This window comes from Sander vitreus, chromosome 8 (assembly GCF_031162955.1).
Source record: "Sander vitreus isolate 19-12246 chromosome 8, sanVit1, whole genome shotgun sequence".
NCBI lineage: Eukaryota > Metazoa > Chordata > Actinopteri > Perciformes > Percidae > Sander > Sander vitreus.
In genome coordinates, this window is record NC_135862.1 from 18,748,658 (window position 1) to 18,762,375 (window position 13,718).

At 41.2% G+C, this 13,718-nt stretch overlaps 1 protein-coding gene across 1 annotated transcript; it reads right to left on the bottom strand.

Annotated features, from left to right (window-relative positions):
* Positions 1-5,182: 5,182 nt before the first annotated feature.
* taf3 (TAF3 RNA polymerase II, TATA box binding protein (TBP)-associated facto) lies at positions 5,183-13,336 on the bottom strand. The gene is made up of 7 exons (XM_078257333.1): positions 12,945-13,336; positions 12,220-12,462; positions 9,776-11,598; positions 9,616-9,698; positions 7,685-7,955; positions 7,313-7,419; positions 5,183-6,072 (listed from the first exon to the last, which is right to left on the bottom strand). Exons 1-7 carry the CDS (start codon positions 13,108-13,110, stop codon positions 5,958-5,960), a joined length of 2,808 nt encoding a protein of 935 aa, XP_078113459.1. The 5' UTR covers positions 13,111-13,336; the 3' UTR covers positions 5,183-5,957.
* Positions 13,337-13,718: the final 382 nt, after the last annotated feature.

The window sequence follows — 13,718 nt, forward strand, 5'->3', positions numbered from 1 at the left end:
GCACCCCTTCTTGACAAACTGCATGGTGTAAAAATAGGCACGCTTCAAACCCAAATTGGACACATTTTCTCCGCTTTGCCTTTTGTGGAAGCATTTGCAGAATGGCGACCAACTAAAGGGCTCTTAAAATGGAGAGAGAGAACTTCATCTTATCATGCTTTCTAAAGGAAGTCTACTTGGTCAAGATGTACTAAGCACGCATGATAACATTGCCTTAGCATCAGGGTCCAGTTCCTCTAAATTAATGCAAATTCCAAGATGGATGTACTTGTTCCTTGTTCTTTTAAAGATAATTGATATAGTTTGCAGTTTTTTTACTGAGGGGGTACAGTAAGGCCTGGGTTGGCTTCAGGAGAGATATAATAATCGCATAGGTTTGTCCTTTTTACTTCAGAGACAAACACCTGCTTTAATGACATATTCATCTCGCTTTATTTATTTATAGTTCATGCAAGTATCTGAGCCCTTGTGGAACTTTGAAAAGAGGAGGAAGGTAATTAAATGACATGAGAATGCTATAAGGTATTGATTTTTCTATTCTGATACAGTTTAAAATGTATCCACTACCTCCTGATCAAATAACTTTTGTCTAGGGAAGATGGGATTGACAGGAATATGCAAATTCATTAGATTCATATACATAGTTTCTGGGATCCAAAAAAACAAACATATTGTGACACCAGAGGGACCCTGCCCACAGTCACAGCATGGGAGAACGCCTCAACTGGAAATAATACATCTTGTGACAATATTCAGCCCAGACAAAGAAGCAGTCCAAATACAGGGTGCTCCACAAAAGCTAGCCCAGATTTGAATGAGGGGCCAACCCCAACGTACCTCACAGGCAGGTCCTCATTCCTGACAGAGATCCCGGCCGCAGAGGGGGGACAGCGCATGCTGTTGGCATACAAACTCTGCACCAGGGCCAGCTCAGAAGAGTGTTCCAACATCGGTGCTCTGGAAAAATCCACCCGGTGTAATGGACACTTTCTTCTCTTTCCCTCTTTCCTCTATGTATTTCTCTCCCTTTCTCTGTCTCCCGCCCACTCTTTCTCCTCGGTTTAGTGCAGCAGAGTGGCTCCCACCCCCTTCGCTGACTGGCGTGGCTGAAATAATCCTCTCTGACAGCTCATCGTGCACTAATGCATTGTGCTGCCTGCGGCAGCCCAGTTTGCAGGCTGTAAAGCTGTGGCCATAGTAGCACTCTTGCACTAATTGACACCCATATTAGGAGAACTCAACTGGACATGGGTGATTTATTCCCACTGTCAGATGGGGAAAAATTAGAGGTAACATTGACAAAGTTGCCACAAGATCTTATCCACAATTCCTGGTTTTGTGGCCTGCTTCTGTGCATGTTGGCATGTATGAATCAATGAGCTGCTCCAAATAAAGGCCAAAGCAAAACATACTACTGGAAATGGGTTTGTTAAGCTTGGTACCCTAGAACTGTGCCCATTATAAGTTTTTTAATATTACACATTCTGCTCATCACTGAGCACCTGTATATACAGGTACATATTATAACCATTCTCTATTCAGCTCCTGTGGGGATCTACATGTCACTGTCCCTCTGTGAGCTGGCTGATGATTAACCAGTGGGTGACAGGTAGAGAGTTGACAACCTCATGTCATTATTATTGTGGAGTGGATAAGGATAAAGATAGCCTGCTAGAATATAAGCATACTTTATAGTCAGCATGAATACTTGTTATATAAATAAGGAAAGACAGTACGAACCCAATTGTTCACCATTTCAGACTGCAGGCAATCTACGCTGAAATACCTGCAAATACTGCCTGCGACTGCTACAGGCCCACCTATGGGCCTGACAGTGTTCCAGAGCATAATGGCATGTACCTGTATGTAATTCTGCTAAACGACCCAGGATAGGTAAGGGTTTGTCACATTACAATTAAATTACTAGAACCTAATCATCAACTGATGGCACATTGAAGAGGCGGAACAACAGAGTGTTATCAGAAAACTCCTTGCATGTTAATTTGCATTTGACAGAGCTCATTTGCCTATGTTCTGAGCTTATAGCTGGTACGATAAAGGCAAAGCAGTTTTTGAAGCTGCTTAACATTGCACTACACATATTCAGAACTAGCACACTTAAAGCAGGTTTTGCTGTTACTATGCCATCTGATTAAAAATGTTAAAGCCATTTTTCACAATATTCTTTGCACAAAACCCAGGAGAAATCAAATCTAGGTCTCATTCTCCCATAGGTGTTGTGTCCTGTTAGAGTAACGTGACATTAAGTAGGAAAGTCATCTGAAACAGGGTCATGTCATTTTGTGCCTGTATCATAACTAAGAAGACCATCATGATGGGGCTCCACTTCCTCTGATCATGGCACAAAACACTCTTCATTTCAGCCCTGCTCTTTTCTGCTGACATAAATATTTTAAACACTGATGTTGAAATCCCGCTCTTTATGATGTGTTGCTGCTTAGTATGACTGTCAGTGCCACAGGCACCATGTAGAGAGCACATCCTGTACTCACAAAGCTCTGTTCTTGCAACATGTAGAGCACAAAAGCACACTCAGTATGTTAACGTGTGCATTGATGCTTTCCAGTTGAAACCTAATTCAAAAGAGGTTGCAGAAGTAAAATAATACAACACAAAATGGCACATGAATGCTGTTTAAAATGCATTTGTATCTTGTGAGAGCTGTAACTATACATGCAGCAAACATGCACTGCTGTGAGAAAACTACCACATCCTGTTCATATCCACAGTGAAGAGAAAGGGTTTTTAGTGCATGAAACATATGCACTCATGCCTGTCATGAGTCAAATAGTAGCACGTTTACTGCACTGCAGGTGTCCTCATGATGAGTGAAAGCAACCATCAGCTTTCCCTTTTTACCACTTGTGGGCTCTCTTGGGACTGATTGCACAAACAAATACCGTCTGTGTTTTTGTGGATTAAAACTGAAACTGTTACAGCTCGATGCACATTGTGTTCTGTAGCGTGTCCTAATGCACAGTACTGCGCACATGAGTTTTAACATTGAAGAACTAAAATTCATATTTCGTATAACATCAAAATGATATCCTGTTTATGAGGCAGTGTAGATGCATCTAGACAAGGTGAAAGCATTTTTACCTAATAAGAAATAAAGACTTAATCCTTTTTATGTCAGCTGTGGCAGAGCTCTATCTTTACCAGCACTGGGCAGTAAAATTTAAGATCCAACAGATGCTAGCAGCAAGCTTCGACTGTACGAGACCTGACACCAGCATGTGTGATTGAAGAGGGAGAGAGACGGCGAGAGAGGCCTGCAACCACGAGTGAAGGTAGTATTTTAGTATAAGAGGAAACCGCTATCTATGACCTTCTATCTACAACTTGACTTATTTGCAAATAATTCATCACTGAAGTACTTTAATAGACATGTATTTATTAATATACTGTGTTTCCCCCTCTAACTCTGTTAAATGACTGTTCATGTGGGCTTGCAGGAGTGAATGCTCGTATGATAAAAAGCAACACCACATTGAAATGTCAGTTTGTTTTGCATGGGGATAATTCATTTAACTTCCCCTTTACTTTAGTTACACATCATTTTTTCCACTTCCTCTTTGATTTAGTGTTATCGGAAGACACTTGGTAGATTTTCATCTGGTCCATCTAGGGGAGCAACACACGCAAAGAGGGAGAGGTGAATAAGTAAAAGGAATAATTCACAAGTTTAAAAAGGTAATGAGTCAGGTGTGCTTTCTGGCTCTAGATAATATGAAGGATCCACATATAATCAAGGTATCTGATGGCCTGAGGTTCAGTCCTATTTATTACTAAACTATAACTTGTCTGTGAGTGCACTCACCAAATAAGTCAGTAATTGGGTGTGCATTCCCTTCAATTAAATGAGGATACAACTGAAATAATAAAAAATAGAAAGACTGAAAGGCATCCTGATGTCGTCATGATTCAGACGGCAATCAAAACAAAAATCAGCCTTAGTATCACACCAGAAATATAGCAGAGTTAGAGAATGCTTTTACCCTTAGAAGGTTGAATCACTTTAATGAGCTTTTCTCAGGTTTTCCTATGAGCTCTCTGACAACTCATTCAGTACAATGCACCACTCCGTCAAAGAAGTGATTTTAAAGTACTGCTACGGCTTATAAATTATTGAATGGTTTTGCACCAAAATACATTTCTGATATGCTATAATATCAACCAAGTAGATTTCTGAGGTCCAGCCAGCACTGATTGTTCCCAGAAATGAATAAAAGCAAAGAGAATCCAATACAAATCTAGACCTTTCAGAGTTCAGAATGTGAAGTCAGACTTGACTGGTAATAAAACCTTCTGCTATAGATATAACAGTTGCAAAACAGCACTTGACTTCAAAGAATGGAAAAGGTTAGATCAAACATGCAAAACCTGCCTCACACAAAATGATATTCCACTGATAACTGGGGACACACAATTTACAATCTCACATTCTCTTCTATAGAAATCAAAATCTTCTGGGGGGCTATAAATCCTATTTCCAGTCTATAGGTCCTTCCATGAATGATGGCACTTCTGGAGCTGGTTTTACTTGCATACTTGGATTCCACATGCATCAATTAAGCTACTTGTCACATTTCTTACATTCATAACGGGGTTTGTGAGCTGTTTTTTTGTAAGCATGCCATGGTGTCTGTACATGTCATGAGCAGTATGCTACAGTGTCTGTGCATAAAGAATGACACCATGTGGTCATTGAGGGGAAAAGCAAAAACAACTCTGCTGCAAATGGCACAGGAGACATTGTCAGACACACTTCTAAAGACGAGAAAAGCGCACATTCCACAATCGATCTTTTGGAAACGCAACCCTGTGCAAAGTGACTGCCAAGCGCTCCACCACATATCTCACGTAGGTGAAGTGCAGGATGACAACTCAGTAGAATAGTCCCAAATCTAGGCTAATGCATTGCACAGACTGCTGCAAGAGAGGATCTCGGATTTGATTTGTAACCAACTGCACACTGTCTTAAATTAGCAGGATCAAAATTCAACATTGGTTTGTTAAAATGTTTCCAATCTATTCTATTTTTCAAGCAAACACAACCAATCAGCTACTGGAAACATTTAGATATGTCTGTCCAGGTTAAAAAAAAACAAAATAAGGATGCACAGAAGTGGTTAAATGTAGGGTAGAATTTTGATGGTAATGAGATTTACATCTTAAAGTCTGTGAGTACACAGACTGTTCATCTTTAATATTGAAATATCAGCGAAATGAATTACATAACAAGCACAGCTACAGTATTAACTCCAGGACAAATCCATATGAAGAAAAAATAAAAATACAAACTTTAAATTTAAAAAATGTACAGAAATTACAGAAAATCATTTGAGTTAAAATATCTGAAAATGGATTTAACAAGTCAGAATACCTAAGAACAAAATGTACTTGGCTTGGAAGTTGGTATTGACACATTTACACACACCTGATGCCATCATCATTATATACATGACATTTCAATGATACTGCAGAAAACTGGGGTTAAGGTTTGACTTGGCGGTCATTCATTTTGTGTTGCAACAAAAGAAATGGCCACAGAACAGAAATAAAGACAATGGATGTTAGTTGTTCTCTGGTTCTCTGCTTTGTTGAGCTCTCATCTTGGACAAACTGTCATGGTCTCCTTATACAAACATAATTGTCATGATCTCCAAAGACCGGACATCCAAATCAACAAGTAAACAATTTACAGGTGAAAAGGGAAAACCACATGAGAACTAAGGCTGGATATGTGCTGGTTTAAGCCTTTTTTTCTTACCAACTCACAATGCATCATGGCTGACATCATTAAAAAAATCATCAGATGTTAGTATCAGCCACAATTTTTAAACTTTCTTTTTTTATTTTACAGCAGTGCCACGAGTGTTTAGTGATGGCTTCAAGTCCAAAAAAGTCCAAAATGTGTGCTTTTTTGCATAGTCTCAATGCAGTTTGTGTTTCCTTTTCTTGTGTTTTTTGTCCTTCTTCTTGCTGGAACATTTAACACAGAACCACTGCTGGTCCTCAGGAGGGGCTGTAAGGATCCCAACACAAGGCCTGTGCAGACAAGAGAAGAGGGTTCAGGTTAGTAAAAAAAGATTAAGTAGGATCTATTGGCAAAATTAGTGGGTAATCACCTGAAACTAAGAATTGTGTTTTCGTTAGCTTAGAATGAGCCCTTAATATCTACATAGGGAGCGGGTTCTCTTCCACAGGGCCCGCCATGTTTCTACAGTAGGCCAGAACGGACAAACCAAACACCGGCTCTAGAGAGGGCCTTTCACCTTTTGACGCTACCTGAAGGCCACCGTAGGTTCTACTACATGCTTGGAAAGGGAGAGGTGAGGGAAGAGGTATTCAGTTGGTTGCAATCTGTAACCTCGCCACTGGATGCCACTAAATCCTACACACTGCTCCTTTAAATGGGGAAGAAAACTGAAGCACAAACTGTTAATCAATGTCTGAAGAGGCTGTCAAGGGGTCTGGCCACGGAAAAGCTGACATACACTACAACTACAGATATTCCAAAAAATATGGGGATGCTATATGCATTACATGGAAACCATCTTTTTTTTTAATGACATGTAGCAAGGGCCACAGGGCGGAGTCGAACATGTGGCCGCTGCGTCGAGGGGGTAAACCTCTATACATGGGCCCCTGCTCTACCAGGTGAGCTACCCAGGCACCCAATTCTGTACTTTCTGATAATAAAATTAAGCCGTTATATCACAGTGTGATGAACTTATTTTTTTATTTTTGAATTCTGTCCTTCTTCCATTCCTCTTTTTGTATGTATGTATGTATGTATGTATGTATGTATGTATCTGTTTGTTTTGCTTTTTATGCCCGTATTTATTACATTTAACAAGCGTGGGATATTTCTAGAGTTCCACCCGGACAGCTTTGGCAGTGGGACAATTGATGAGAAATGACAAATGAGACCAGAGCTGGAAGATTTATTATTTGGAAGCATTATGGTTTCCCAGTAAGATATAATGATGCTGGACAAAGGGTGGAATGGGCGAAAGCTGTGTGGCGACCAGCTGAATTACGGTTACATTAGGTAAATGTGTAAAACTTGAACACAGAGTGAATGTACTCTGTACTGAAAACATACCAACCCATCAATTTTGTATACCATTACAACCCAAACAGGCACAAAAACAGACCAGTGAATTAAAGCTGTAATTGATTGTAACAATTTAAACCTAATTGTCAACTACGCAAAACTATAATCTTACAACTTCTTGAATCTTGAAAAATTAGGCCAGAAAATGTAAGGAAATAAGTCTCTTACCAATGATACCAATCATCACAGTCATCACATCCTATCATGGGACTGCCATCATCAGCTTTGTTGCATCCAGGACAAATCCAGATCTGGTTACCCCATTCATCTCGGATCTAAGGTAAATACATATAACAGAAAGCATTAGCAACACATCGCTCAATAACAAAATAGCTATTACATAAACAATGCACATTAGTGAAAAAAAAGTGGCAAAAGATCACATGAATGACCATATAGTTTGCTTTATCTTAGGTATAATTAATTTACTGTTCATTTTGACTCAGGAAAACCTCTTAAAGATTAAACACACTGCATGCACTTTATAGAAACCGTTATCATATGAGCTAGTTATCAATAAACAAAAGTAGGAACACTCACCACATAGGTACTGACAGTCTCAGTTACTACGCTGCGGACCGGTGTTTTGAAGGATGCAGCGGGAGAGAGCATAGGGGCAGGGGAGAGCAACGATGAAGGGGCCGGCGCTGGTGGAAGTGGAGAGGGAGCTGGAGGCAGAGTGGGTACGACTGGGCAGAGTACTGGGGTTGGTGGGGGCGTCCTAGGGCGATTCCCAGGTCCAGACTTGGCCGTGGGGGTCTTGGGTGCTGGCATCTTGGGCTCTGAATTTGGAACCACCTTGCTGATAACACTAGTGACAGTCAAGAGATAAATACAAGTTAACACAAACAGGAGGCTTTACTATCTCTATGCAAGCTATATAATGCAACGAATATAAGTGTCAGAATCATTTTTAACACTAAGTGGATGAAATATGTAGAAATAACACCATTGGAACATGCTTTTAAATCTTAGTGTTTTAATATGTACTTGTTTTAACTGGGTGATGTCTAATTTGACTTATTTTTTTATATTTATTAATTGATTTCAAGTTCTGCTTTGTATACCTCTTTTTTCTATTCTAATGCATATTATTGTTCTTCAGTATAGAGTTTATTTAGTTTTTACATTTACTCAGGTCTACCTTAAAAATAAGACCTGGATCTCAGTGGGACTCTACCCATTTTTTATTTATTTATTTATTTTAAATATAATAGCAATAAAATCCCTGAGTTTTGATATATGAAGCAAAACATTACTTTTTTTTCAAATACTGAGTAATATAAACATGCCTTTTCCTACAAAACCCCTTTTTCATGTAACAAAAGAAGCCAAACCTTAGTTAGTACAAGAGCTTAACTAACTCAGGAGCTATCTTATAGGGGTGGGAATCACCAGAGGCCTCACAATACGATATCATCACGATACTTATGTCACGACATGATAATGTTGCAATTTTAAAACATATTGCAATATTCTGCATTAAATATATTGCAATTTATTACCTTTTTTTTCCAACTTCAAATTGTTCCCAATATCAAATTATGTCCCCAAAAGGAAACTTTGTCAACATCTGTTTTATCTAAAAAGATACATTTCTCTGTTTGTTCATCACACTTAAAAATTGTATTGCTGCAAAATGGGATTGTCAAGCAGACAAACTGACCGACACATATATGATAATAGATCGATACTTGGCGTCTGTGTATCGATACAGTATTGCCACAGAAAATATGCTGTATCGATTTTATCAAAAAAGTAAATAAGACTTTGGATCTGAACAAGCATTTGATGGAAGCTTTATATAGACTACAGTTTTCAAAACTGATATAATAATGATAGCAATAAAAAAAATATAATGCTAAAGAAGTTTGATACCCAGCCCTAGTAATATGTGTCATGATAATACCACTGCAGAAACAAACATGTAAGCAACAAGCAAGTATAAGAGAAGCTCGCACAAACCTGCAAAAGGGGCAATCAAAGAAATTTGACCCTATCACTAGAAACTAGAGATGTTCCGATACCGATACCAGTATCGGTATTGCCTCCGATACTGCCTAAAACGCTGGTATCGGTAAGTATTGGAGTTTATGCACCGATCCGATACCACGTAATAAAGCCCTAAAGAAAATCTACGTTAAAAGTAGTTTATTTATGTTGTTTTTCCGTTATAACTGAGTGTCAAACTGGAGAATAAAAGAAAGTTCTGAGGCGTTCATTGTTTGTGTTTGTTCATGTTTCGCAAAGAGTTTAACCTGAGCCAGACCGACAACAAAGATAGAAATCATATCACATCGAAACAGGGATAGTAGTATACAGTTGTTAAAACATAATAAAATATATGACACACTGGTATCGGATCGGTACTCGGTATCGGCCGATACGCAAGTTCAGGTATCGGAATCGGTATCAGGAAGCAAAAAATGGTATCGGACCATCTCTACTAGAAACATTGGTTCAGTGCTTACATTTTGTCCTGGCCTGCCCCCACCCTGAGCGTCAGTCTGGGGATGACTGGAGATGGTAGAGCTGCTGGAGTTTCTACTTTCACCTAAGGAAACAGGATGGGTAAATATCAGTGACACTGTAACACAGACACATCATGACATACCAAACAAAAAAAGTTACCTTCTCCAATCGAATTCTCTCTTTTTCTTTTTCCTTTTCTCGTTTTTCCTTTTCCCTCTCCTTTTCTTTCCTCTTCTCTTCTTTCTCCCTCTCCTTTTCTTTGGCCTTCTCTCGCTCCTTATCCTTCTCCTTGTCCTTCTTTTTCTTTTTCTCCTTCTTGTCTTTCTTCTTGTCCTTCTCCTTGCTCTTTATGTCCTTATCCTGGAGGATCGGGGCCAAAGGAGGAAGCATGGAGGGGATGCGCAGGCAGGCAGAGGGGCTGAACAGTGGTGGGATTTCACCCAGAGCAAAGGAGGCTAACGCAGATTGTTTCTGCCGGTCGTCCTTGCTCCTGTCTTTACCCTTGTCCCGCTTATCTTTGTCCTTTTTACTTTTTTCTTTATCCTTCTTTTTGTCTTTGTGTTTCTCCTTCTCCTTCTTAGGGCCATCTCCATCTCTGGTTTTTATCTTGATGGAGCCCTCAGGCAGAGTAAAGTCTCGCTGAAGGAAGTGCTCATCATCCTTCACCCCAAACTCCTTCCAGGGCATCTTGCCATCCTTGGAAAAGTCCTTGTTTTTATCCCTGTTCTTATCCTTGTTCTTCTCTTTCAGCTTGCCCTTATCCTTTTCTCGGTCTTTGTCTTTCGGCTTGTCTTTCTCCTTCTTCTTCATTTTAGTTTTGAGCTCCTTCTTCAGCTTTTTCTTGACATCTACTGATGACACAATCTTGTTCTTCTCCTCAAACACCTTGAGTAAAGGTTCAGGAGTAGGTGGGGAGGCCGAGCCTGATGAGACACAGTCTCCTTGGTTCGGTGGGGGAGCGGACGGACCCCCCTGGTTGACCTTTCGGATCACCTCATTGATGGAATCATCCATAGTCCAATTTCCTAGGCCTGCGTGTGCCTGTAGATGAAGTGGTGTTGACGTGTCTTTTACAGAGATGCTTCCCCCAATCAAGAGTTTAGGTGTAGACGGCTCCATTATGGTCAGCCTCCTGGGGCTGGAGAATCCATTGCTATCTGAATCAGAACCCGAAGAGAAAGCAAAAGGATCAGGCTCCCGCTCAGCACAAGCTCTGGCAATCACAGCATCAATGGAATCATCGATGGCTGCATTATCAGGCTCTAGTTTCTTGAAAGGGCCCTCAGCTAACTCCCTGTCCTCTATATTTTGACGCATATGGATGTTCTCTTTGCCCATCCTCTCACTCAGCGCAGACAGCGGTAGCTTATGCACAAGATCTGTCTTGCTCTGCGGTTGGGATGCTTTGGCTGAACCCACCTTTGGGCTCTTGGGGCTTTTAGGACTCTTCGTCCTCCCTGGGGATTTCTTCTTTTCCTTAGACGGTTTTGGAGAATGGATGGGACTACCACCCACCGGAACAGGAATAACCCCTTTAGGGGACTTAGTCCGTTGTCTGCCAGGGGATGAGACCTTAGGCTTTCTTCCTGGAGTGGTGAGGCCCTTTTGATCAGAGTGTTTTGGTACTACCGGCTGAGGTCTGAAGGAAGGCAGGGCTCCAGAAGGTGTTTCAGGTGACAGGGGGTCAAGGCTATCATGAGAGGGCGGCATACCTGGAGGAACACGTTGAGGGTTGAGAGAGGTAAGGGGCTCCCTGGGCTCAACCCCCCATTCTGGGCTGAGGCCAGGGTACATGCGTGGTCTCTTGGAAGTAGGCATCATGCCCATAGCGGCATCAGGACTGTCCAGGTGCCTTTTCAGTGGGTGGTTCTCATCGTTGACCGTCTCATCTTCGTCCATTTCCTCCTCATCCTCTTCCAGTGCCACCTGCATAGCTTCGGCTGAGGTGCCCATGTCAGCAAGGACTTCTTCCTCTTCCTCTTCTAGAGAGGAAAGGGACAAAAAACAATTGAATGAATGAAAAAACTGTTGAGCAATGTTTTCAATTAATGTCCAAGGATTCTCATAACCACGCCTGTTTTAACACATACAGGTTATTATGGTGGCCTATCCAAGCTGATTGGCCCTGACTCAAAGATATGGTTTTAAAAACTAATTTGCCAGTTTATTAGGTAAACCTTGCTAAACAGCAGTCTAATATAATAATGTTCAGCTTTTGTTGAAACTGTATAGAGGGATAATTCAACTTTATGATCATTTTAAAAGGATGTAGTTTGTGGTGCTACGGAATTGTATTGTCATGTTGAGGTGTTTTTAGTATTAAGTCTCCCCTCATTACTTGAAATGGAGTGGATAAAATATTAGAAAAAACAAAACAATAAAAAGCAATCATTACAACCCTTATGAACATAGGATAAATTGCCATTTTAGCTAGCTGTACCCAAAACTGGAACATGAGGGTATATTAGTATTATGTATTATCTATAAACTGTGGATTAATTGAAGACCCGTTGTCTACTAAAAATAGGCCCTAAACTCAACCTGTGGAAAACAATAATCCACACACACTCCGAGATGTGCATGTAGTCATTATATGTACTGACCTTCTTGTAAGGAGACCAGAGGTGGCATGTGATCTGGAATGTAATCCTTCCTTTCCTCTGCATCTCGGGCTCCAGGCTGGGGAAACTGCAGGACGTTGTTTTTGCTGACAGGAAAGAGCGGCGTTTGTTGGGCGAAGGGCACAGGCTCTAGGTTGTGGACGTAATCCTCCAGTTCACTCAGACTCACCCCCAGCAGTCTGAAAGCCTGGCTGACATCATCCAGGACTGGATCTGTTCTTCCATCTGAAATGCAGCATCATAACAAGCCATTCAATCTCAGCGCAGACACTCTACATTTCTCTTGTTCACTAAACTACCCTGTTAAGGTTGATAATAGCCTGGGACAGAAGTTTGACTACATACTAGAGACTGTGAGACACATACAAGGAGGTGCCCTGACTGATGTTGACATTCAACCTGAAGCAAAAAGTAATGCTCAACAGGTCCTTGATTGCTAGAGTAAATCTCTTTTTTACAGACACGAGTACTTCGGTAACTAATGTGACATCGACTAACAGAATGTGGTGACCACAGCTGGAAGGCATCGTGATCATAGCCACAACAACATGGAAGCTAACGTTACTTAGCTATGTAGCTACTATACTTTTTGACACATCAACCTTTGCTAGGGGGCGCCAGCTACATACCTAGTCAACAACAACGTGATCGACTACTTCAGGTTTATGGGTTGAAAAAGTAAACAGGGTAACAAACGAAGCACTTACAGAGCTCAGAGTACCGATGGCAGACCCTGGCCAACTGCTGGATATATCGATGCAGCACATCGGACAGCTGATCGCACGCAGTGAGCTGAACCGCATCCCAGCCCAGAGCCTGGCAGATCTGCGCCACCGAAACACGCAGCAGCGAGCGGGCATAGCTCTCGCACATCTCGCTGACTTTGTTACGGTATTAATCCCGGTCAGTTCCTCTTCCAAAACATACTCCCAGTCTTCATGTTTCACGGAACCCCTTAGGGGCTTGAGAAAACCGGCTACCGCGGTTAATTTGGGACATCTACTTCAGTAAATATATTGGCGCTTTCGCCAGAGTCGCCATCTTGATTCCATCGATAGACCCATCCTCGTCGCACATGCGCACAAATCAGCGTCTGCCTACACGGCTCTGCTGTGTTCGAGCGGTTCATCAACGTCTGAAGATGCGCAGGCACTCCCTACAAAGTAGTAACGTCAAATGTAGCTAGCTAATGTGTAGCACAAACTGCGGTAGTTAATCTGTTGGACCGGTAAAGTGTTCACTGTAGTCATGGCTGTGGAGGACTGGCCCTGAACGAGTGTTCTTAACGTACAAAACACACCGACAATTAGTTTCGGTTTTCGCTTCACATATCCGCTGTGTCACACTGAAGAGATAAGACTTACTTTGATGCATAGATAGACCAATATTGACGCGACGGCAACAGTTTAGTTCAGCTTCTAGCTAGCTATTCAAGGATGTTTTGTAATTTTAACGTACGACCTAGCTATATTTTTAATTAC